Source organism: Microcebus murinus, chromosome 1, assembly GCF_040939455.1.
Source record: "Microcebus murinus isolate Inina chromosome 1, M.murinus_Inina_mat1.0, whole genome shotgun sequence".
Lineage (NCBI taxonomy): Eukaryota > Metazoa > Chordata > Mammalia > Primates > Cheirogaleidae > Microcebus > Microcebus murinus.
In genome coordinates this window covers 145,335,462-145,361,979 of record NC_134104.1, presented here as the reverse complement: position 1 = coordinate 145,361,979, position 26,518 = coordinate 145,335,462, and the positions used below count along the sequence as shown (strand labels likewise).

General features: G+C 39.0%; 1 protein-coding gene across 2 annotated transcripts; it reads right to left on the bottom strand.

The window, feature by feature from the left end:
• Nucleotides 1-786: 786 nt before the first annotated feature.
• Nucleotides 787-25,994, bottom strand: EXOG (exo/endonuclease G). 2 transcript variants are annotated; one of them, XM_012756400.2, is made up of 6 exons: nt 25,800-25,994; nt 24,355-24,504; nt 20,712-20,851; nt 19,141-19,217; nt 18,630-18,744; nt 787-1,571 (listed from the first exon to the last, which is right to left on the bottom strand). In XM_012756400.2, the coding sequence occupies exons 1-6, from the start codon at nt 25,960-25,962 to the stop codon at nt 1,110-1,112; spliced, it is 1,107 nt and encodes a 368-aa protein (XP_012611854.2). In that variant the 5' UTR covers nt 25,963-25,994; the 3' UTR covers nt 787-1,109. The 2 variants fall into 2 exon arrangements, with proteins under 2 accessions (XP_012611854.2, XP_012611855.1); XM_012756401.3 differs by lacking the exon at nt 24,355-24,504.
• Between the last annotated feature and the right edge of the window lie 524 nt (nt 25,995-26,518).

Sequence of the window (26,518 nt, the reverse complement as noted above, 5' to 3'; positions counted from 1 at the left end):
CAGGCCTAAGGCTCACAGACACCCATGGAAAGAGGTATGTACTTCTGAGTCAAAAGCCTCAGTCCATGTCAGGGAAAATTTGAGTCTACCTCAGCTGTCTTTCTTCTCTTAGTCCTATATGCCCCATACCTGTATATCTCAGACTTCTTTGGAAAGGTGGACCTTGGCAAGATACTAAGCTCTCTAAGCCTCAGTTTCCTCACAGGCCAAATGGGTATAACTGATATTTACCCCAAAGGGTAACTGTGAGAAAATACACTGAGCCTAGTAGATAGAACACACTAAGTGAACAGAAACTATAATTGTTGAGTGATTCCATAAGACAGAAGTGGAAGGATAGCAGGTTCATGAGAGGAGAGACAAGAAAGAAATACCAGCCAGGTGTGGTAACTCATGCCTATAATCCTAGCACTCTAGGAGGCCAAGGCAGGAGGATCACTTGAGCTCAGGAGTTGGAGACCAGCCTGAGCAAAAGTGAGACCCCATCTCTACAAAACATAAAAAAATTAGCCAGGCATGGTGGCACATGTCTGTAGTCCCAGCTACCCAGGAGGCTGAGGCAGGACAATCGCTTGAGCTCAGAAGTTTGAGGCTGCAATGAACTACGACGACGCCACTCTACTCTAGCCCGGTGACAGAGCAAGACTCAAAAAATTAAAAAATAAATATCAGTACAAGTGGACAGGCTAACATATAGAGGATTTCTAAAAGGCATCTCCAAGACCAACTCAGGTCACAAGAGGAAAAAAAAAACATACAATATTGTGTTCCAAGAAGGCTGACAATGCATGATTTGAAGGCATGAAAGTAAACAATGCCTTCACAAACTTTATATCCAGAAAGATGCAAATGCAGTGCCATCTATGGACACAGTCCTCCGGTTAATTTCACAGATTAGCCCTCCTGCAGGTATAACAGCTTTCATAATAATAAATTCCCAAATCTCATAAAATATTAAGAAATTGTAATCTTTCATCTTTTGGGGGAATTTTTAATAGTAAATTTAAAATTCCATCATTTCTTCTAAGCAACGCCACTAAAATATATTAGCCTGAAGAGGGCATGCCTGCTTCATTACAGATAATACCACACATCTTCTGAGATAAAAACTAAGATGGCTTTTTCATCTGGGTTCCTGACTGTTCCTTAGCTTTGAGTTCTTCTAATTTCTTCTCATAGCGACTCATGAAGTAATCATCTGGTTCAACCCCTGCATTCTTCAAATTTTCCATGACTTTTTCTAGTCTGAGCACAGATCGGGCTCCTTCAATCTTTCTTGTGCTCAGGTACAGAGTGAACTCCTGGAAATCCAGGAGCTTACAGGTGTCCACAGAGCAGATATTTCTGATATCACTAGTTCTATCCAAATGAGGAAAAAACACCAGTCCTGACAACTTCTCCAGGTCCTGGAGGCTCACTTGGAATTCAGTTAACTGAGGTTGGAAGCCAATAGCTTCATTGGGTACCACAAAGGCCCCTAGTGCCAGAGGTTCAGTAGATACTGGGCTTCTGCGGGCCAGGATCACCTTATAAAGGTGTGAGGGAACTGCCACATTGTCATCACCAATCACCTAAAAACGAAACAGTCATATTAGTAATGCCGATTTGTGTCAGCAAATTCCCAAATTTTTCCTAAAAAGACTTATGCATTTCTGAAAATTCACTTATAAGCCACCCTACCCCATCCCAATGAATTTAAATTCAATTGCCAAAGACAATAAACCAAAATACAGATTCACAGACCAGATGAGTATCTAACAGGTTAATTCTGGTTGCTTCTTTAAAATAATGCCACCCCAAAGAGCAGAGGTCACAGTTTCTGCTCTGTTGGTAGGACAAAGGAATGCCATGAGTGAGTCTTGGTTTTTTAATGGACAAGAAAAGCTGTCATTTTCTCTTCATCTCATAATCAGAACTTCTGGTGCTCTAAACATTCAAAGGTCAAAAGTGCTCACTTAGGCCGGGCGCGGTGGCTCACGCCTGTAATCCTAGCTCTTGGGAGGCCGAGGCGGGCGGATTGCTCGAGGTCAGGAGTTCAAAACCAGCCTGAGCAAGAGCGAGACCCCGTCTCTACTGTAAATAGAAAGAAATTAATTGGCCAACTGATATATATATAAAAAAAAATTAGCCGGGCATGGTGGCGCATGCCTGTAGTCCCAGCTACTCGGGGGGCTGAGGCAGAAGGATCACTCAAGCCCAGGAGTTTGAGGTTGCTGTGAGCTAGGCTGACGCCACGGCACTCACTCTAGCCTGGACAACAAAGTGAGACTCTGTCTCAAAAAAAAAAAAAAAAAAAGTGCTCACTTGGGTACTCCCAGCTCTAGAAATAAAAATATGGCCTTAGTTTATCAAATTCACTGAAGGAACTAAACAAATAGCCTTTAGAGAAGCAGCCAGACACCACATTAACATTACTATCTCCGGTATTGCCTAGATTGTGGCTCATTTTTTTAATTAAATTGAGTAAATGTAAATGATGTTTGCTCAGAGTTTTATATACTCGGGCTTGCTATCAAACACAGAACTTTTGACTATGTTGTCAAATCACACTTTGGAAAAGTATTCACACAATAAAGAGACCAGAGCCAGGGTCAGGCCTAGAAAATATAATGCAGTTGCCTGGGTGGTTTGGCTGTATTCATGAAATAACATTATTATGAAACCTTTTCAGATTTTCTTCCAATTGGCTTAAAAGTCTTATCTGTTTTCTGAAAAACTGAACATCCATTTACTTAATGGTCCCCAATAAAATGACATAATCCAACTAAAATATGTTCATGGTATTACTGTCCTTCCCAGGGCCTTCCCTGGTAGAGTAGGTTTTCTTTCCTAATCAGACCGCTATGCCTGTGGCAGGATTCCTTGTTGAGGCCCCTAAATAAGACAGAGGGATGAGAGCTACAAAGGAGGATTCTTTTCTGCTTTTCCCAAGCTCCTACCTACATGGCACACAGCATGGGAACTCCACAGCCATCTGCTGTCTGTCACACGTGGAGGTCCCACTGCCAAGACCAACTGCAGGACTGCAGGGAAGACCCAAACACAGGAATGATTTCTATAACCAATTGTCTTTGAAGTTGGTTGGTCAGGGTGTGGTGTAGTCTATGAAACTACACAATCAACAAGACAAAATCCCCACTCTTACCCCCCAAAATCATTCATGCACCCGGGAAAATAAACATACACTTCAAAGCAAAAAAATATATTGAGAGTGAGCCCTATGGAGGTCCACAATTAGCCCACAGATCACCAAGAGATGTTAATTCAACAATGCAACTCAGAGGTCCTGTGCCTGGCACTGCTGGAAGCACAGGAAGGAATAAGTTTTAAAGTAAATGTAGCTGGTGCCTACTTTCAAGAAACTTATCATCTGGAGGGGGAGCCAATACCCACAGCTTTCGCTGCAGGCAGAATGTGGTTAGATGCCAATATAGCACACAAATAGCAGCACTAGAGGGGTTCAGTGGAAGTTGGGGACCAGAACTGAGGGCACAGCTGCAGCTGGGCCACAGTTCACAAGGGGGGGAGGTTGAAATGGGCTGTAAGTGTTCCAGGCCCTAGCTGGGGATCCCACACTTAAGCAAATTCTTGGTGCCACCTCGTGGACATTTCTCATCACTGCAGCACAGTTCTCAGATTCCAACCATTCCCTTGATTATTTTCTCTCCTCATGGACTCCTTGTCTACAAACACATGGCAATTTTCAAAAATAATTAACTGGTCATGCCCATTTGCTGCCAACAAGAGCTTCTAATCAGGCTCATTAAATTCCACCCAAAAGAAGTGTGACATTTTAAGTACCACAGCCTTACTTCACGGAAATGTACCATTTCTATAGGTTTTTAAAAACTCTCATAATAGCTAAAAAGGACGTCCATTACTACTTTTGAGCAACTTCATAGACATAAAAATTCCTATTAGGAACCACAAGGTGTGACCCCTTCTACTCAAAATATTTCAAAGGGGTAAACTACTATCCCTAGAAATAAGGAGAAAAATAAAAACTTAACTATTCATTATCTCTTCTTTGATTCAGTGAGCTTGGTTCTCAAGAAGGAAACATCTCTAACCTGTCTAAAACAGGGACCAGTCCTTTTTGGAAATTTAGAAAACCCACTGTTTCTTCCTTGAATTTAGGATAATTTTTAAAAAATTGATCTTAAAATATTTTCGAGCTATCTTCTTCTTTGTAGATAATTCAAAACCGCGTAATAAATTTTTCTCACATTGGGGAAAACTGGAAGACTTCCAGAAAATGTTTCTAAACACACCTATGGTACTGAGGCAGAGATCTGGTCATTTATGAAATAGGTAATAGCAATACCCATGCTGCCTCTCTCATGAAATTGTTAGGAAGATACATACCATGACATGTTAGTTTAAAAAAAATTTCAAACACACAAGACTATGTAAAAAGCTATTTCTGTAGTGGACATGACTCAAAAGATGGGGACTACAACTGCACTGGGTACAAAAGATGGTTTTGCCGAGGGAATCAAGCAGGATTAGATCAGCTGAAAGTCAACAATGGGCTTTCAGGAAGAGAAAGCAAGTTGGACACAAAGGATGTCCCAAACAACGGCTTGAAGGCTTAACAAGAACCTAGTATTTGGTATCAGTAAATCAGCAACAACCCTTTTTCATATAAGATTTAGGTATAAAAATACTTTACAAAGGAAACCCTCACTCTGCTGTTAAATACTAAAAAAGCACTAAACTCTTGTCAAGATTGTAACAAAAATTGGAAACTGACTGGGAATAACTAAAAAATACAATACATAAGTGGGCACTCACTCACAACTCAAAGTTACCTTTCTCATATGCTGGCCTGAGCTTGTTTCCTTTGATAAGAAACAGAAACGACAATTTGCCACCAACATTCCATCCCCTGGCCCCAGAAGAGACCTGCAACAACCAACACCCACACTAAACCTGCTGTTTGTAATGCCGTATGTACAGCAATTGTGCCTTAAATGAAACATTAAGTAGGGCCATAAGGAAAAAATATGTACCTCTTAGAATCAGATAGATATATTTGGTTCTATTCCCCTGGTAAGACAAAAAAAGAAATTCCAAAAATAAAACTGCTGGGACATATCAAGAGACTAAGCCCTTAAAAAGTCATGCCATGCAAGTGAAAGAAAGAAAGGATGGTAGTTTGATAAATAAGGAATCCATACCTGAGAGGAGAGAAGGAATGAGAAAAGTGAGGGAGTCACAAGGTGTAGGAAAGTCAACAAAAATGTGGTTGCCCCTTGTGTTATCTGTAACGCCTCAGCGGATGCTTGTGCGGTAGCTCAAACCCTGGAAGACAGGGTACCTGCTCTGGGCCAATGGGTAGAAGCCTGTTAAGTCCCAGTCAAACAAGTGCCTTCTTCCCAGACTGTCAATAGTACTTGAAGATTTATGGGGTAGGGTGGGAAGTACAGGGTGTAAGGAGACAATCAGTAAAATAATTTACTTTTCATTCAAATGAATAGATATGGAAATGAACAAAAGCTTTCCCTAAATATAAAACATAAGACTTAAAAAAAAAATTACTCCCTTTTCACTTCAGGTGATGCCTCAAGACTCCTGGGGGCACGTTTTCAAATCCTCCCACTCTAGGGTTGGCTGGTGGAAGTTTGGGAAGTGCTGCTATAGAAGGAGAACCCAGATTGGCAAATACTTCTAACGTTACCAACACCACTGAGTTGGAAAAGCTGAAGCTCACTTTCTTGTCAGGTCATTTATAATGTCCAAGCCAGAATCTTCAGGTATGTTTCAATTGTCTGGAATCAATCTCTTCTTGAAACAGGCACATCAGAGAAAGCACATGGATGACCTCAGCTATAATAAAGGGGGTGATTCTGATTAGAGCTGTCAGATGACTCACTTCTGATAAAATCACTGCTACTAAGCTTCCCTTAGGCTCACATTCACTCAAGTTCTATGATGATGTGATCCCTTCCTACAGATTCTAACAGACATTTCTGCCTGGCTATAAGGAATCCTCTTCTTGGCCCACTTTCTGTTCTTATTTTTGCATGCTAGCAAATATCACTTGCAACTACTCTCCATCCACACCATCTTTTATTACCTGCTGGCCTTAAGCTTTTGTATATGAAGAGGACAGAAAACCTTTATTGTAGACTTCTGAGAGCTTCAAAGAACAATGCTATGAATCGTTGGCAATCGTCACACCCATGTTTTGATCCCCCTTTAACTATTACTAGCTATATGCCTTGGACTTGATCCTTTAAAGCAGGGTTCCTTAAACTTTTTAAACAGGGGGCCAGTTCACTGTCCCTCAGACCGTTGGAGAGCCGGACTATAGTTTTAAAAAAACTATGAACAAATTCCTATGCACACTGCACATATCTTATTTTGAAGTAAAAAACAAATGAGCAAAAACACCCGCATGTGGCCCACGGACCGTAGTTTGAGGACACCTGCTTTAAAGCCTCTATTTCCTTGTCTACAAAGAGGATGACCACTACATTTTTTTGTAAGGGCTAAAGTGAATACTGAATAGATAGCATATATAAAGCTACTTACATACCACCTGACATACACAGCCCTCAATAAATGCCAGTTCATTTGTTTCACTTCCTCCAAAATAAAAACACATATATGCTTCATTGCCTAGACAGAAAACGAAATAAACTCCATTTTTATTGGGCACATTCTCTTAAAATAAAGTTCAGAGTACAGTTGTAAACAAGTAGTAAATATTAAATGGCTAGATCTGAGAAAATAAAACAGTTGGCAAGCATTCTGAATTGCTATACATAATTACAAGACATTCCTTTGGAAACAGGAATTCACGATTCAAATTATTTGTTCCTTGAGAGGAACAGACCAGTCTCTAGAGCTGGGCAATGCTGTGTCCCCTTTCCCAACAATCATGAAAGGACATTGTTTTACCCACATTTGTTTTATTATGAATTGCCTACTTGTAAGAGGTTCTGTTTGCAAGAGAATAGCCTGAAATTTTTTAGCCTGTCATTCAAGGTTTCTGCCACCAGGCTCCAACCTTTCCTTTTACTTTTGTATTCTTCCCTATGTAAATACTCTAACTCACTGTTAGAACATATCCTACTTCTTCCCATCTCTTCACCTTGCCTAGTTTTGCTTGCCATTTCTGTTTCCTTAACCAAATTCTCCTCAAGTTTATATATGTGTGTGTGCATATGTATAAAAGTTTTGGCCCAACTAAACTGTTGAAATGGCAAGAATTTCCAGACAATTTTTCCAATTTACTAACAGACCATATTTTGCTTTCATGCTAATAGATACACTATAGATTTTTAAGTTTAAAATTCTACCTGAAATCAAGTTTGACCTGAAAAATAAGGCCAAATCTAACAAAACCTATATTATTATAGAGGAAACATTAGTGAAAAACATAAATATATAAAAGTAGATATCATTTTGATATTCTTCTGAGAAAAATAAAAAAACTATATGCCTCTCCAGGGATATGGATTCCTATCAACATTCAACTTTACATATGCATACATAACATATAATACAAACACAGTTAACTGCTTTCTTAATGCCCAGGGTCTATAAATCCCCTTCTCAAAATAGAAGAACACAGAAGATGGAGAATAAAGGCCTTTCCAACAGTGAACCACTAAAGGTAACAGAATTTGTGTACTGTGATCTTTGGGGCTCTCTCTACCCACTACAAAAGGTTAAAAATAAATGTGGTGAACATACATGACAAGCCAAGTAGCACAGGAAGCACTCAAGAATCAACTTGTCATCCAGATCTTGGTTTTTAAGTATCAATGCCTACTAAAAGGAAACAGGGCTCCTTGGAAAAATGGCGGATGACAGAGTTTGGCCAAGATAAGCCTGGAACATAGCCTCATGCCAGAAAGTAGGAAATGCTAAAAAATGATGAGGATTCACCAAAAAGACACAGGAGACAACCTGAAGGGGCTCCCACTAGCCAAATCTGGGGTAATTTGAACATCAAAATAAATAAGCACAGTAAATTGATTATAACTCATTGAATAAAAATAAAACTGTGAGTCTACACTGATAACAAATTAGAAGGAAAAGCTCTAACAGTGGAATTAGTGTCAACTAATAAATGTAGAAGGAATAAGAATTAGAAAATAATTTAGCAACTATCATAGTAATAATTCAGGCAAGAATGTTTCTAAATACTAAAACTATTAGGTGAAAGTTTGAAGTAGAAAAGAATGCGCTCATAGTCTCAAAGTGTTTTTACAGATTACTTATAAATTCCAAAAGAGGAAATGCTAAAGAAACCTGCTGGACACCATCTTAACCAAGTAATGACAGTTAATATCATCAATAATAGGACAAAGTGACATTATCTACTTCCTTATGTGATACACTGAGAAGGACACAAGATCATTTCTGTGGTATTCTGCCAAAAACATAACTAATCATAAGCAAACAACAGAAAAACCCAAATTGAAGGACATATTATAAAACAACTGGCCTGTACTCGTCAAAAACATCAGTGCCATTAAAGACAAAAGGCTGAATGAGGAACTATTTCAGATTAAGGAAACTACAGAGATATAACAAGTTAATGGGCCGGGCGCGGTGGCTCAAGCCTGTAATCCTAGCACTCTGGGAGGCCGAGGCGGGCGGATTGCTCGAGGTCAGGAGTTCGAAACCAGCCTGAGCAAGAGCAAGACCCCGTCTCTACTATAAATAGAAAGAAATTAATTGGCCAACTAATATATATATATATATATAAAATTAGCCGGGCATGGTGGCGCATGCCTGTAGTCCCAGCTACTCAGGAGGCTGAGGCAGAAGGATTGCTTGAGCCCAGGAGTTTGAGGTTGCTGTGAGCTAGGCTGACGCCACGGCACTCACTCTAGCCTGTGCAACAAAGTGAGACTCTGTCTCAAAAAAAAAAAAAAAAAAAAAAAAACAAGTTAATGCAATGCATGATCCTGGACTGGATCTTTGATCAGAAAAAAAGACTGTGTAAAGGATATTATTGGGGCAATTTGTACAATTTGAATATGGACTGTAAATATACAAATAGTATTCCTATGCATTGAATTTCAAAAATTTGATGATATTCTGTAGTTATGTAACAGAATAGGAGGAAAGGGACACAAGATATCTGCAACTTTTTCCCAAATGAGTCAGAAAATAATAAAAACAGGTGTACGTGTATCTATATGAGGAAAGTACAAATATGGCAAAATGTTAACTAGTGAATCTAGGTGAAAGATACAGGGGAGTTCTTTGCATTACTCTTACAACATTTCTATAAACTGAAATTATTTTCAAATAAAACATTAAAAAATATTAACTTGTTTTAAAAACAATTAATGAGTAGAGATTAAAATGGTTCCTAAAGAAGGAAACCTGAGCCCAGGTTTTTGCTCTTCCCTCCTTCCAATTTAAAAAGTATATGCATAAGAAATAGCAGTAGGCCAGGCACCGGGACTCACACCTGTAATCCTAGCACTCTGGGAGGCCAAGACAGGAGGATTGCTTGAGCTCCAGAGTTCGAGACCAGCCTGAGTAAGAGCAAGACTCCCATCTCTACTAAAAACAGAAAAATTAGCTGGACATCGTGGTGTGTGCCTGTAGTCCCAGCTACTTGGGAGGCTAAGGTAGGAGGACAGCCTGAGCCCAGGAGTTTGAGGTTGCAGTGAGCTATGATGATGACACTGCACTCTAGCCCAGGTGACAGACAAGAGCAAGACTGTCTCAAAAAAAAAAGAAATGGCAGTAAAGAGGTATAAAAAAGAACATATTCATGGAAGTGCTGAGAATGAGCAAGTAGCACATTAGTGGACTAAGAATTGTCATGAATTTAAGAAAGTTGAAAGATGGATGTGACAACATCATTAAGATAAAACAAAGATGAAAGAGCCAAAATCTTACATTTTTACCACTGCTTGAGTAGTATTTTATTGAATAAAGGTATCAAAATAAAGGTGTGCCCTAATGGGTACAGTACACACCATCTGGTGGATGGACAGGCTTGAAGCTTTGACTTGGGTGGGACAAAGGCAATATATGTAACCTAAACATCTGTACCTCTATAATATGCTGAAATTTAAAAAAAAAGTCAAAGTGTGTGAATGAAAAATCCATGTGGAAAATTATTGCGCAATTAACAGAAGTAGCATAGCTTCATTCTGCCTCCAGGATGAACTGAGAAAAATACTCTAATAAAGGAATGGTTCTTAAACCTGCATAAAACTGCCCTAAAGAGCTTGTCATATATGCAGATTCCTGAGTCCATCTCCAGAGTTTTAGGACACTGTCAAATAAGCAAGACTCAGAAAATTTCCTGTCCATTGACTCCTGCAGAAAAAACTGAGGACATACTCCAACAATAAAAGAAATAAGAAAAAAAAATAGAATCTAAGAAAAATGGGGGAGAGAGATTTCAGATAAAGCAGACCAACCTATGAGTATAAGGAAAAGAAACGAATGACAAATGAACAGCTGACTTAAAAGTAAAACAGCTTACTGAGGTTGCAAATGGTCAGTTCTCAACTGATCATTTCATCCTTGAAATGCTTTTTTCATTTGGCTTCTGGAACACTACTCTCCCCTGGTTTTTCTCCTACCATAAAGGCTGCTCCTCTGACTCTTACACTGGATCTTCCTCTTCTTGACCTTTAAATGTTAAAGTGCTCCAGGGTTCAGGCTTCAATCTGTTTTCTCTTATTTATACTCACTTACAGAATCTCATCATAGCTTTGAACACAATCTGTGTTCTGACCACTTCAAACTTTGAGATTCAAACTCACATCCTGCCTACAAAACATCTCAAATAATGCCAAATTTACGTAGCCAAAACACAGCCCCCACTTCTAGCCTCTAAAACTGCTCTGCTCTTCATCATCTCATACTTAAACATGTTATTTATCCTTGACTCTTTCGCTTTTATTCTATAACCAAACCATCAGCAAGTCCCATCAGTTCTACCTTCAAAGCACATCCTAAATCAGACCATTTCTATCACCACCACCCTATTCAAGTTATTATTTCTCACTTAGACAACTCCATTAGTCTCTTAAATGGTCCTGCTATTTCCACCTATTCTTCTATTCTTTTTTTTTTTTTTTTTTTGAGACAGAGTCTCACTTTGTTGCCCAGGCTAGAGTGAGTGCCGTGGCGTCAGCCTGGCTCACAGCAGCCTCAATCTCCGGGGCTCAGCGATCCTCCTGCCTCAGCCTCCCGAGTAGCTGGGACTACAGGCATGCGCCACCATGCCCGGCTAATTTTTTGTATATATATTTTTTAGTTGGTCAATTAATTTATTTCTATTTTTGGTAGAGATGGGGTCTCGCTCAGGCTGGTTTCAAACTCCTGACCTTGAGCAATCCGCCCACCTCGGCCTCCCAAAGTGCTAGGATTACAGGCATGAGCCACCACGCCCGGCCTATTCTTCTATTCTTTCCAAGCACCCAGGGTGGGCGTGAAAGACGTAAAGCAGATTATGCCATTATCCTGATCAAAACCCTACAAGAGAGGCTCATCTCACTTAATACAATCCAGACTTCTTCCCCTTGCCTCCCTCTATGACTTACCACCTTCTCAAACTCATTCTACTCTAGTTACACTGAGCAGAACAATGCTCCTGGAACATGCCAAGCTCAGTCTCATCCGTGTGTCTTGGCCCTTGTTGCTCCCTCTAGCTGAAAGACTCTTCAGATGGCTTACTCTGTCCTTCACTTAGGTTTCTGCTCAATCTTGCCTCTCCCTATCTTTCTTTCCCATCCCCTCTACAATCCTTTACCACACTTTGTCTACATGGCATTTTTTTTTTGCAGTGCATTTCCTCCACGATAATGAGGGCATATTTTGTTCTCCTTGTTTATTATTGTTTATCATAAGCACCCAGTAGAGCACTAGATACACAGAAGCTTAATAAATATTTGTTGAATAAGGGCCGGGCATGGTGGCTCACGCCTGTAATCCTAGCACTCTGGGAGGCTGAGGCGGGAGGATCACTCAAGCTCAGGAGTTCGAAACTAGTCTGAGCAAGAGCGAGACCCTGTCTCTACCAAAAATAGAAAGAAATTAATTGGCCCACTAAATATATATAGAAAAAATTATCCAGGCATGGCGGCGCATGCCTGTCGTGCCAGCTACTTGGGAGGCTGAGGCAGAAAGATTGCTTGAACCCAGGAGTTTGAAGTTGCTGTGAGCTAGTCTGATGCCATGGCACTCTAGCCCAGGCAACAGAGTGAGACTCTGTCTCCAAAAAAAACCCAAAAAACAATAAAATGTAATATGCTTTTACTTTCTAATTCAGGTAACTTAGGTCACATAACCTTATCATACTATTTTTCAAAAAGGTAAATGAGGCCGGGCCTGGTGGCTCACGCCTGTAATCCTAGCACTCTGGGAGGCCGAGGCGGGCGGATTGCTCGAGGTCGGGAGTTTGAAACCAGCCTGAGCAAGAGCGAGACCCCGTTTCTACTATAAATAGAAAGAAACTAATTGGCCAACTAATATATATAGAAAAAAATTAGCCGGGCATGGTGGCTCATGCCTGTAGTCCCAGCTACTTGGGAGGCTGAGACAGAAGGATCGCTTGAGCCCAGGAGTTTGAGGTTGCTGTGAGCTAGGCTGACGTTACGGCACTCACTCTAGCCTGGACAACAAAGCGAGACTCTGTCTCAAAAAAAAAAAAAAAAAAAGCATTATCCCTGTTTAGAAGACTACAAAAACTGTGCTTTAAAGTTAATACAAAAGCACCTGACCTCTGAGGTTCTACGGACAAGAAAGGAGAGAAAAAAAAAAAATCTTAGAAATCACAGGTTTATGGGCACATACACCAAAAAATACACAAAACATCCTCATCTTCACTCTTAAGTCAGCCTCCAAAGAATAAGTAGCTAACATTTACTGAATATTTCCTATGTGCTAGTTATCAAGCAAACAATGATCCTAACAACCCAATCAGGTAAATACTACAATTATCCAAATTGTACAGATGAAACTGAACTTTAAAAAACACAGGCCATTTTCCCAGGACCACATGCCAGTAAGTATTAAAGCAAAGATACAAAGCCAGATCCGACATGAAATACATACTGCTTTTAACGACTATAACCACCCTGCTCTTTTAATGACTATAACTACCGTGCAGGGTGGTTATAGCCATTAAAAGCAATATGCATTTCATGTCAAATTCCAACCAACGTAAAAGGGTAAAATCCAAGTTGCTCCTGTGGCCTGCCACTAGTGGGGCCCTTTGAAACTTCCTTACTAATTCAAGTACCCTGTCCCATGCTTTGGTAAGAGGAGACATGTCAAATTAATACCCTTTATAATTTAGTCCAAACTGCGCTTTATCTTGCAGATACTATTTGAACTTGTTTGATACGGGATTATGAACATTCCCTAATTTCAGTATAAATGGAGTTTCCTATTCTGTTCTTTTGATGTTATTCATTTTTTGATGGTTCTGAGGATGAGGAAAAGTAAAACTGTATACTTTCTCTGTCATGATTTCTAGACTCAACATAGACTGGTAGCCAACAGAACTAGAGGCAGAGAAACTTACTGGAGGTCACTCCAATACTCGCAGATGTTCAGAGCTTCAGTAAAGTCTAAGTAAAACGTTATTAAGAAAGAGAATTAATAAAATTTGCTGACTCAAAGAAATTAAGAGTGACAGATGTCTGCCAAGATGTGAAATACAGGAAAGAAGGGAGAAAGTGGGGGGAGGAGGGGAAAGGGCATTTATTGAAACCTTAAAATCTGTACCCCCATAATATGCCGAAATAAAAAAAAAAAAAAAAAAGGAAGGGAGAAAGTAATCAAGAATGTAATCAAGGTTGGGGCATGTCATTTACAATTCTGAATACCTTCCTCCCACATAACAGGTACTTGAAGATTTGCTGAATTAAAGATCTGCCAGTGTGAGCATGGATAAGTCCTATAAATTAATAGAGACATGGAAAAGTAATGATATGGGATGAGAGGCCCAGAATCTGAAAAAAAAAAAAAAAAGACTTAACACCATTAAGGCTTTAAAATAAAAACAAAAAACAAGACTATTACTCAAAGTATACCAGGAAGCTGATCTCAACTGACCTCAAACATTTCATCACTATGGTACTAAATAGGGTGAGGAGAGCTGATAGGTCTCTTGAAACTCTGCTCAAGGCTACCTAAAGACGTCTGTGTATTATTCACTGATAAACTATTATATTTAGGAGAACCAAATTAATTAAATTTATTTACTTACACACTTACTTATTTATTTAGAGATGGAGTCTTGCTTAGTCACCCAAGCTAAAGTGCAGTGGTGCAATCAACACACTGCAGCCTCAAACTCCTGGCCTCAAGTGATCCTCCCGCCTAGGTGGAATCCCAGGCACTCAGTGCCTGGCTCAGTGGTTATCTTTATATAGTTGAGTATAGTAAGAATTCTGGTACAGAAAAGATATATATTAATATATATCTTTATATATACACATTTTAATTCTAAAAATTAGAATTTAAACTAGAATTTACTTTACAATTCTAAATTAATTACAATCTTTGAATTTGCAACAACAGCAAAAAGAAAATTCCTTCCTATATAACCTTCACCTAGATTCACCAATTGTTAACATTTTGTTCCATTTGCTTTATCTCTCTTTCTCTATTTTCTTTCTTTCTTTCTTTTCTTTTCTTTTTGAGACAGAGTCTCACTCTGTTGCCTGAGCTAGAGTGCCGTGGTATCAGCCTAGCTCACAGCAACCTCAATCTCCTGGGCTCAAGCGATCCTCCTGCCTCAGCCTCCCGAATAGCTGGGACTACAGGCATGTGCCACCATGCCCGGCTAATTTTTTCTATATATTTTTAGTTGGCCAATTAATTTCTTTCTATTTATAATAGAGACGGGGTCTCGCTCTTGCTCAGGCTTGTTTCGAACTCTTGACCTCGAGCTATCGGACCGCCTCAGCCTCCCAGAGTGCTAGGATTACAGGCGTGAGCCACCGCGCCCAGCCTCTTTCTCTATTTTCCATAAACATTTTGGGACAGACACATCCTTTTACCCCTAAACATTAATACTTCAGGATGTATTTCCTAAAACCAAAGATATTCACTTACATAATCACAGAACAATTATCAAGATTAGGGAATTTAACATTGATAAAATACAATTATCTAATCTATAGACCTCAAATGTTGCCCATTCTCCCAATGTCCTTTTAGTTTCTTTCTTGCAACTTTTGTTTCTCTGGTCTAGGATCTGATCTAAGATCACACTACACATTTTGTTTTCAGGACTCTTTAGTATCCATTATTCTGGAACAGTCAGATTTTCGGCCTTTACCTTTTATGAAACCAATACTTCTGTAAAGTACAAATCAGCTGTTTAACAGAATGTCCTTCAATTGGGGTTTGCCTGACATTTCTGCATAAGATTCAATGTTATGCCTTTTTTGGCAGAAATGTCACAGAAGTAATACTTTATCTTTCTCAGTGCATCACACCAGGAAGTACAGTATGTCAGTAAGTCCCATTACTGGCAATGTTAATTTGATCACTTGGGTAAAGGGGTGTTTCTCTACTATAAAGTTATCATTACCCAACTATGATTAATAAGTAACTTATGGGGAGATATTTTAGACTATATAAATGCCCTGCTCATAAAACTTTCACTAATAACTTTAGCATACCCTGATGATTCCTGCCTGAATCACTTATCACCATGATGGCTGCAGAATGATTCTTATAACTCTTTCCATCTTGCAAATTTATTTATTTTTTTATTTTTTTGAGACAGAGTCTCGCTTTGTTGCCCAGGCTAGAGTGAGTGCCGTAGCGTCAGCCTAGCTCACAGCAACCTCAAACTCCTGGGCTCAAGCAATCCTCCTGCCTCAGCCTCCCAAGTAGTTGGGACTACAGGCATGCACCACCATGCCCGGCTTATTTTTTTCTATATATATTAGTTGGCCGATTAATTTCTTTCTATTTATAGTAGAGATGGGGTCTCGCTCTTGCTCAGGCTGGTTTTGAACTCCTGACCTCGAGCAATCCACCCGCCTCGGCCTCCCAGAGTGCTAGGATTACAGGCGTGAGCCACTGCGCCCAGCCTTGCAAATTTATTAATTGGCATTCTATGGTAAGCAGAAGCTTTTCTTTACACCCCATGTATTTACTTATTTATTAAGAATATGGATTCCTATTTAATTCAATAGGTTTATAATCCATTTTATTTTGATATTCAATAGTCCCAGATATGGTAAGTGGGAGCTCCTTCAAGCTGATTCATCTCTGACATGTCCCCACCATTCATCTGAGCACTTCCTTGCTTTCTGGCACAAGATGTTCCTTTGTGTACTTTCCCTGTACCACCCCCGGAATCAACCATTTCTCTAAGTGCTGGGTCCTTTTCACAGGAGAAATCAAGATCTGATCTCACTGCTAATGGCATATTACTGCTTCTAGGCCCTTTCAGCACAAAGAGCTAGGAGATATGTAATATTAATAATTTTATGTATTTTTAAAAATTACATTCAGCTTAAGAAAAACAACATATTTTCCACTACAGCATTTAGGGAACATATACTCAACAGAAATATCCATACAAAAAATTGTATAATGAAATGCTTTTAATTATTGATTTTTCCTTTTAAACTTCATATAAATTTTTCTTCTACTATACAAATAGTCGGCTAGTAATACAAATCTTATAATTTTATGGAAACAAAGCACACATAAAACTGTAATTTGATCATTTCAGGTTTATCAGTCAAAACTAGAAGAACCTCTTTTCCAATGGTAAGAGCAAAGAAGATTTAACAAAGCCCAAGAATAATTAATATTTGAAAAATAAGAGAATACAGAAAGCTTTAAGCCATTTTTTTCTAAGACTATAAAAAAATACTAAAATTAAACTAGGTAAGTTGATCAGAGAGAGATTAATCTGAAAGAAGAGAAATTAAAATTATTTAAAATACTAATTCTTTAGCTCTCCTTCATTGCCCTAAGAACTACTGGAATAAGGTGTGAGAATCCTTGAAAATGACCATTCTACCATCTCCACCCAACAAACGGAGGCAGCTCGATCGATAATTTTGTATGAGACAAAAGAAAGTGGGGTATTCATAGGGAGCTACATAAATGCTTGGATGCTTACACATTACCGCACATCTGATCAAGACAGGCTAATAATAAGGCAGAGGGAATATACTCTGAAGGTTTCTTTTTTACCTAAATCTGTTCCTCAGGTTTACTCAATTTTATCACAGATTCTCTTAAGTGATTTCATTTAACCTAACCAGCATTTTTTAAATATCTACTTCCAGAGCTAAGTTAGATATTCCCTCCAAATATACCTCCTCTGTGGCTTCACCAGCAAGTCCTCCAATCCCTCTCTTTTTACTTACTTAATCACCTCTTCCCCTTCACACCACCTTGTTCCCTACCCTATGCAGACTTCATAGTATCATCTAGCATTTCAGCAACCATCTTGGCAGAATCCTCAGGATATTTCTGCAGGATGAGTTTCAATGTTATGTTTTTTTGGCAGAACACTTGCCCTTCAGGTATACCATTCTGTAAACTGCTGATATGGAAGGCTGGCCTAAGAATCCCTCAGGAACATTAGATATCTGAAGCTCTCACACCACCAGCTATACTCCTGTATCTTGAATCTCCCTTTCTTTTGGTTTATAAAAGTGCTCAAGTATCTTGCGTGTAAAAAAAAAAAAAAAAACCTTCATCTTTTAAAAACTCCAAGTTTCTAAAAGAAAAGCTTTTCCTTCCATTTATTCAACTCACTGCAATCTGGTTGTTACCCTGGAACCTTTCCCTCTTCCTCATCCAAAAGGTTACTCTTGCCTTTACATGGTTACTCTTGCCTTTATTCCTCTATTTTCCTTACTCCAACTGCTTGAGGTCAGCCCCTTATCTGTTCTCATAAAGACTACTACAGTAATGCCCTAACTCATCTCCTTGCCTCTAATCTTTCCTTCAAAAGTCCCCCTTCTTACCTACCTCTCTATACACTGCTCCCAGAATCCTTTACAGAACCCAAATCACATTTTTCCCATGTTTAAAATAAATCTAAACAAATCTATGACTTCTCAATGCCTAAAAATTAACACCCAAGTCTTTATCATGAAATAGAAAGTCATCTATTATCTGGCCCTTATCCACCTGTTTTTGCAGAAATCTTCACCCTGTTGAGCCACCCATACTTTTTTGTGCCATAAGCTCTAGTCTCCATGAATAAGTAAATACATAAATCGCAGAACCATGCTATTGACCACAAATGCCCCGTGCTCATACTGCTCCATCTTCTGGAATCCCCATGCTCCCCTTCTGACTCAGTTTACTTTTAATACTTATCTGTCAAGATCTAGCCCAAGTATCTCTTGCCGTTAAGCCTTTCTGAACCACCCAAGTAGAGTCTGTCAGTCTTTTTGTGACACCACTTCGTCTATGTATCTCTAATATAGCATATCACTTTAATGAAATTGTTAATCTCTTTCTAAATTGTGAGCTCCTTGAAGTCAATAGTTTTTTATCCATCACTATATCCTCCATGCCTGTCACCCCAATAGGTATTCAAATAAATACTGTTGAATAAATGAAATTAAAAAGTAGAATACAGAATGAGATGATTTCATACAAATAACAGAAACCTGAATGTTAAAAAATATCCCTACCTGATAACTAACTGCTTTCTTTCCATCACTTCTAGTTTGAGGTAAGGTCAATGGTCCAGATACTACCCAAACATCTTCAAACCTCTCTGTCAGTTCTCGACAGTACATTTCTATTCTGCAAAACAAAGCAAAAAATGTATGATATTCTCACATACATATAGAAAAGCAGCAAATCCTATCAGTTCCTAGGAAAGGCACTAAGAATACTGCATTTGAGAAATTATCTTAAGTGAGAACATGGAGGAATATTATTTTGAGTAGTCTGTCTCAAAACTTGACTTTTGAACAGGGGCAAAGATGATCAAAAAGGCGGCTATATTTTGAAGTCTATTCTTCCACAGAAGAATATACTCCCAAAATACAGCAAAGAAAACTGGTCCAAAGTACTTACTTTCAGAGGGCTAGCTTTTGAAAAACAAAGACAGAAACAATTAATACACACATTAGTATATTCTCCTGACACATCATTCACCTTCCACAGAAGCATATTTTAAAAACTCTCACCCCTCACCTGTTCCAATATCCAGAATTATTATCAAAATCCTGAGGTACAATGTTAGAAAGGTAAAAGGTTTCAGCCATGGCTTTCTGTGAAAAGAAAGAAAAATAATAATTTGCACAGAAATAGCCTTCTCCTTTAAAAGATATTTTACAAAGCAGACAGAGAAAACCAGTTCCTTATACATTAGCTCTAGAGACAATCATTGACTATTTGTTTATATAAATCAAAAAATAGCCATTCCAGGACAGAAAGCTATTATGATGATTATTCCAAATAAGGACAACAAACTAGTTTTGTGTGCTTACCTTCATCATTTATAAAATCCAAGCCTATGATATAAATTTTAAGAACTAAAAGTTTCCAATATAAAGCTTAAGGGTAATTTCTGATTTTAAGCCACTAGCAAAGAGTTTCTCAATAAAGGTCAACTCTCAGAAATTGTTAGTTAAGTAGTACAGTATAAACATACTAGTTCAAAAGTGGCAGAGAAAAAATTCCTTGTCCTTCTGAATATGTGACCACTATGTGTTAATTCACTTCATATCTCTGACCCTCATACACAAGGCTCTATCTTGTATTTCTTTTCATTGATCTATACTAACTGCCAATGCCACAATTACCTTCTCTTCAAGCAGTGGCTCTCAATCTTGGGTGCACATTAGATTAACCTAGGGAGCTTTAAAAATATTGATGCCTGGGGTCCCTTCCCTGAGAGTTTGTGATTTAATAAGTTTGGAGTACAAGTCCAAGCATCAGGATTTTTGAAAACTTCCCCAAGTGATTATAATGAATGAGTATCCAAGGTCGAGAACCATTGTCTTAATGATGATAACCACCAATAGTGCACATAATAAATGTCAATGTTGTGAAAGATACTCCTCCCCTTTTTAACAAGGAATCACTATAGATTATGTCTAACGAGATATGACAACTAAATGTGAAGTGCGACTCATAATTGGATACTGGATCAAAAAAAGCTGTAAAGGATATAATTGAGACAATTTGGAAAGTCTGAATATAAATTGTATTTTAGGTAATATTAATGCACAAATATAAAAAAATACATTTGTATACCCTTTTTGGTATGATACTCATACACGAATGATACTCATATATATAAATATCCTCATTCTTAGATGATACATGCTCCTGTACAATCTATTTAGGGATAAAGTATTATACATCTGCAACTTTCTGTTGGTGATTTAAAAATATACATATGTATATATAAAGTAAACGTATCCAAATGCATTTGTTGTGTTGTTTTTTCAACTTTTCTACAAGTTTCAACAAATTTTCTATAAATTTTGAAGTTTTTCAAAATAAAAATGAGTAGCTTCAGCTCTCAGTGGCTTTGCTATTCCCTTTTTATAGCAATTAGTTTTCATCATTCAACCTGTTTAAAAGTCTTGACATCTAAACAAAAACAATTAAAGTCAGAAAAAAAACAAGAAAATAAGACTATGGAAATTCTCCAGTTTTATGGTTGGTTCCTAGATTTTTAATCTCCAAATCCTACTATACACATACCATAATACCATCAGCCCAATATTCCCATTCTTCCCCCAAAATATGCCTACATTTGAAAATTTATTATTTCCTGCTGGAGCCATGTGTCCTCGTGACCACCCGCTCCCAATATAGTCCTCATTGAAGGCACTGAAGATTGGAGGGATGTTAGGATCAGGCTTGAATTTACAATGTTTTCTGTCTGCATCACCTGAAGAAAAACACACAAAATGACTAAGTCATCAGTGGATAAAATGATTTTCTAAGCAAGGCGAGCTGGTTGCTACTGGCTTTCTTTGCAAGCAGCAAGTACTAGGGAGTGCATGCATGTCTTAAGTTCCTCAAATAGTTCAGATACTTCATCTGAACTTAGAAAGTACTGGTCTAGGAAACAATGCTTTTCATACAGTACAGTTATCTCATATAATTTTGATTCTGGTCTTTCCACTTAAAGAAAAACTCCTTTGGATAATATTTAAGTAAAAACAATGACCAATCAAATAGATAAGCTGTATAAAAACCTTGGCTACTAAATAAACTCATGTTAAAAATACCCCCAGGCATCATATCGTACTATTATATTTTGACAAGTTGATGTATACTGAAATTACGGATATATAGAGACAGGAAATAATTTGTTCTGAGCACGCACAGCCTGGGGGATGGGGAGAGGGGTGTCTCTGATATCTTGCTTACTACATGACAAAACAAACCTTTTAAGTTATAAGTTCCACCCAGAAATTCCTAAAACAGGGTATCTGAGTACCACATGGGGGGAAAAAATCTGTTTTTACTTATTTTCTGATACTTCCAGAATGGTTTGCTACAGAGGACACCAGCAAATCTCAACACTACATTTTCCACTATCATTAGGTTAAACCACAAAAGTTATGAAGAGAAATTAAACACTGCTACTCAAAGAAGTATAAAGTGGAGATCAATGAAACTAATGATTCCAATGTGATTTCATTCAGCCAAGAAAAGCTTAAAGCTATCAGATCCCAAGGTTCAGAGTAAGGTAATCAAACTAACCTTTTAAAATCACTTCATGAAGAAAAAAATAACTGCTAATACAGAAAAATTATCATTAGCACACGTTTAAGTGCCATTACAATTGGAATCACTTCTTTGTATGCCTAGTTATCATTGCCTGGTGCCCACTGCCCTTGAAAAATCATTTGTGGGAATTTCCAAAGGCCTAAGAAGATGATGCCTTCCTTGAGAAAAGATGTAAATTTACTTCTATCAGGCAACCAGTAGCTTACCAGTGGAGAACCTTATTAAACCAAGCCCAGGGATTAAGGAGCTACACTTGATGCATGGATTTGGCTGCAAGCCTGCATCATAGCCAGTTTGTGGCTTCAGCTTCTTTGGGACAAGCTTTTTATTTTCCTTCTCTGCTCTGTGCCAAGGCAACCTTCCATATACAATGGGCAGGCATAGGTCAGTTCCTCTTTTCTGAGGGTGGCCTTTTGGAGTTCCAGGTTAATCTGGGCAGGGTCACCTACTAGAAAACCTACCTTGGGTGAGCCCTAGGTCTTTCCTTCAATCTTCCTCACCCTATTAGGCAGTGAAATAAATCAAAGGCAAATGTTGTTTTGGTTTGCCAGGACTGCCCTTACCTCTCTGGATTCTGGCTTTCCCTCAAACACTGGCCTGGCAATTCTCCACTACCCTGTTGGCTCTTCATTTTTCTTAAGTGATTTTTTTAAAATACGCTTTTTGTAAACTGCTAATAACATTTCCTGCTGTTTTCAGCAGTAGAGTTAGTCTGAATAACTTAGTCCATTACTGAAAACAGAAGACCCTTTACACTAAAAGCAAGTAAAACATGGATATATTGCTCCTCATTTTCAAAAAAATTAATTGGCTCCATTTTACTGCCTCAAAATTACTCAGTTCACAGGATTTATAATATGAAATGTATTGCTCTTCTTTTATGCTTCTGAAAACGGTAACTTACTACAAGGATGAAATTAGTAAAATTGAAACTCCTTTTATCTTGGGAACATTTTTACGTTAAATTTATTAGGCTTGAGGCTAAATCCATTTCTTTTGATGTAAATTTATAATCATCTTTCAACTGCTGTGATAAAGTTTTCACCTATATCAGTTTCCCTCTAACAGCAAGTATATTCCAAGCCTCCCACTATTCTGCTAGTTGTTGTGTACTTTAGAATGGCACATACTAATTTTAACATCAGCATTTTAATATTCACAGAAATAGCATACAAGTCAAAGCAAAGGAGAATATGTGAACCATACAGCAAATTAAAAGGCAAATAAAGGCTGGGTGCGGTGGCTCACACCTGTAATCCTAGCACTCTGGGAGGCTGAGGCAGGCGGATTGCTTGAGGTCAGGAGTTCAAAACCAGCCTGAGCAAGAGCGAGACCCTGTCTCTACTATAAATAGAAAGAAATTAATTGGCCAACTAATATATATAGAAAAAATTAGCTAGGCATGGTGGCGCATGCCTGTAGTCCCAGTTACTTGGGAGGCTGAGGCAGCAGGATTGCTTGAGCCCAGGAGTTTGAGGTTGCTGTGAGCTAGGCTGACGCCATGGCACTCACTCTAGCCTGGGCAACAAAGCGAGACTCTGTCTCAAAAAAAAAAAAAAAAAAAGGCAAATAACAAAATAGTAATAAAACAATTATGCCAAAAGTATTATACTTAATATATAAAAGACCTCCTACAAATCAAAAAAGAATATCCCAACTGAAAATGGGTAAAGAGCAATTTATAAAGGAAGAATAATTCACAATGTTAACCCTCGATGATAATTAATAAACACAAGTAAAATCAGCTATTAAATTAGTAAAGCTCAAAAATACACATGCTCACCATGTGTAAGGGTTGGGAGATAGAACAGTGATGGTGCGTGTGTAAAATGGAAGAATCTACCTAGAAACCAATTTGACATTAGTTATCAAGATCTGACCATCTTAATTATAGTAACCTACCAAGACATAAGGACACATGAACAGATTTACACACCTGCCTATCTCTCCAGCCTCATTTCACATCACATTCTCCCTCACTCCAGCCACTCTGGTCTTCTTTTAGTTCCCTAAAAGAACAAAATTCTTCTCCACATTGGAGAATTCAAGGATGTAACTGTGCTTTCTACCTAGAATGTCCATGCCTAGGTAACTTCTATTCACCCTTCAGTCCACTTTCCCAGAGAAGCCTCACTAATGAAAATCAGGTTCTCATGTTATAATCTCTCATCACACTCTTTATGGTTCCTCAATTATACTATCCTAACTTACTGTCACTTCCTTCTGAAAAGTTATTATCAGGTATAATTATACATTCATAACTATTTGTTTGATAGGTTAACCCACTCCCCCAGCTAAAACTGCCATTGGGGTAGAGACCATCTACTCTGGTCATTGATGTATCTCCAAGGCTTAGTACAGTACCAGACACATAATAGGCACTTAAAATGAATAGTGCTTGGTGCAGCAATATTTGTGACAAAGCCTCCAAACTCACGTGTCAAGACATGGATCTGCTCAGTCCTGCAATAGATGGGAATAGTGTGGGGCTCCCTGGCTGCCAGGCAGGGTTCACTTAACCAGTGAGCTGTACAAATATCATTTTCTATATGTGCTATTATGTGGAAAAGGTTAAGAATATTATCAATAATCCTTCCTGTTTTAAATTTGTAAACATCTTTCATCGATACCTTTACTTTTTTTCCAACCACCTACCCATTATCTTGTTTTTGGAAATATGTTCAAGAACCCATCTAGGCACCCGCTTTGCCTGATCATAAGACAAAGCATGATTAGTGTAACACCTTGTCTCTGTTCCAGTTAAAGGGAATCCAAATTGTCCCAAGAGAGCGTTTTCTGCAGATCCTAAAAATGAAAAAAAGGGGGAGGGGGAGACAAAGACCAAGAAATAATTAGTGGCTCTTATTAAGAATGAAAGACTATAAGGAAAAGGAGAGGGGTGAGGTTTATAAAGGGCTGGCTCAGGAGTCTAATCAACCAGGAGATCTCATTTTTGCAATTACTTCCAAGACAAAGAAAATAGGCAGTAGGCAAAGTATTGATTTTGCCTATAATCAGTTTATAGTTATATCGAGATAAGTAGTAGTTACTGCATTAACTTTTAAGTAAGACCCTGATCTTATCTTTCACATCAAATTTTCAAATCTCTGCTCCACAAAAAACTATTTTTTTGCAGCACTCAAAGGAAAAACTCATGTCATTACCAGCAATTAGTCACTGATAAGATGGAATGTGAAAGATCCTACCTATTATAATTTAAGAGTAAGTGTGAGGCCAAAAGCACAGATTTAAGTTTTAGTTCTTTAAAAGACCATCATTAATACTCCTCAAGTTTCTAGTACTAAAGCAGTGAGACGTGCGATATAGCAAGACCGGTACTGTTTTGCCTACTGGGAAAAACTAAGCACACACTTAAACAGTGAGTCAGTTTCAAAATAACTCTCTCTTGATGCCTTGTCAAATCCTCAACCACCAGAGGAGTAGTGTCTTGCTAAAATGCCAAAAATCAAAAGGAGCAAGTTAAATTAGCATGTCTGGGAAAAGTGCAAGAAATGAGCATATATATTCATTTTTTTTGGAGGGAGGGCATCAAACACAAGTTAAGTTACCCGTGGTAACATGAGGATTTATATTCTTCGAAGAAGGGACAACAGGTATTCTTCAACTGAACAACGACAAAATAAGGGCAGTTAACTAATCTACTAAAACTGTGTTAATTTATTCCATTACCCACACTCACCGAATGCCAGTTACATACCAGGTGCTGTGCTGGTTATACGATGGAGAACAAAACATACATGGTCCCAACTCTTACGGAGCTGACAATTTTAGTGGCGGACACACACGAAAACATACATATCGTGATAAGTAATCTGGGAGGAAACGCGGGGGTGGGGGTGTCCGTGGAGATAAAGAAGATCCCCAAGGAAAGGAAGGACACGAGGGAGGCAGGCGAGACGCGAGGTCGGGAAGGGAGGCCGAGCCGCGAGAATGGAGAGACAGGGAACCAAGGGCCGGGCTCGGGCCCCCGAAGGGGAAAAGCTGCGCGTCAAGGATTGCGATTTACGATTTACGCCCCAGGTAGGGGTCTCGGCCCGAAAACCTGGGCCAGGGAGGGGAGAATGGACTCACAGGCTTACCGTCCGGTTCCCTCACTGCCAACGCTACCTCAGCGCTCTGACTCCGGAAGAACTGCAAAGTAGCGAGCCCGGCTCCTGCGGCCCCCACGACAGCTCCGGCCACAAAACCACTCAGAAAACGCCGGGAGCCTTTGAGGCGGGAAGCAAGACTTTTGGCAGCCATCTTAACCGAGACAGCGGCCAGTGACCATAACGCATGCGCACACCGCGTCTAAAGCCCGCCAGCCAATCGCAACCGCGGGACTAAGATACGCATGCGCTACCTGGAGTTGCCTGGTGCTGAGCCTCTCCGGAGATGCGAGACACGCCCACGCGTTGGCACGCCCTCCCAGCTGAGGGCCTCGCGCGCCCCCTGGTGACAAATTTAGAGGCCCTGGCGCACTTTCCGCCCTCCATCCTCGGGCCACTGGCAGGGGGGATGAGAGGGGGTATGATGGCTTGAGGGCTTAGTGGTGTGCATACACAGTCCTGAAAAGAAAATGCGTTTAGTCCTATTTAATAGGTGAGTAAACACTTGCGCATGGTTACACTAAGGGCTGAGATTACAACTTGTGTCTGATTTCAAAACCTGTGCCACCATTGGATATCTTCACGTCACCTGGTTTCAAAATGTCATTGTATACAAATCATAACTTCTAAAGATAGCTTCATACCTCCTATAGAATGTCTTACCAAGAGAGTACTCCATGTGACAGACTGCAAAGTTTGAATCCCCGCTC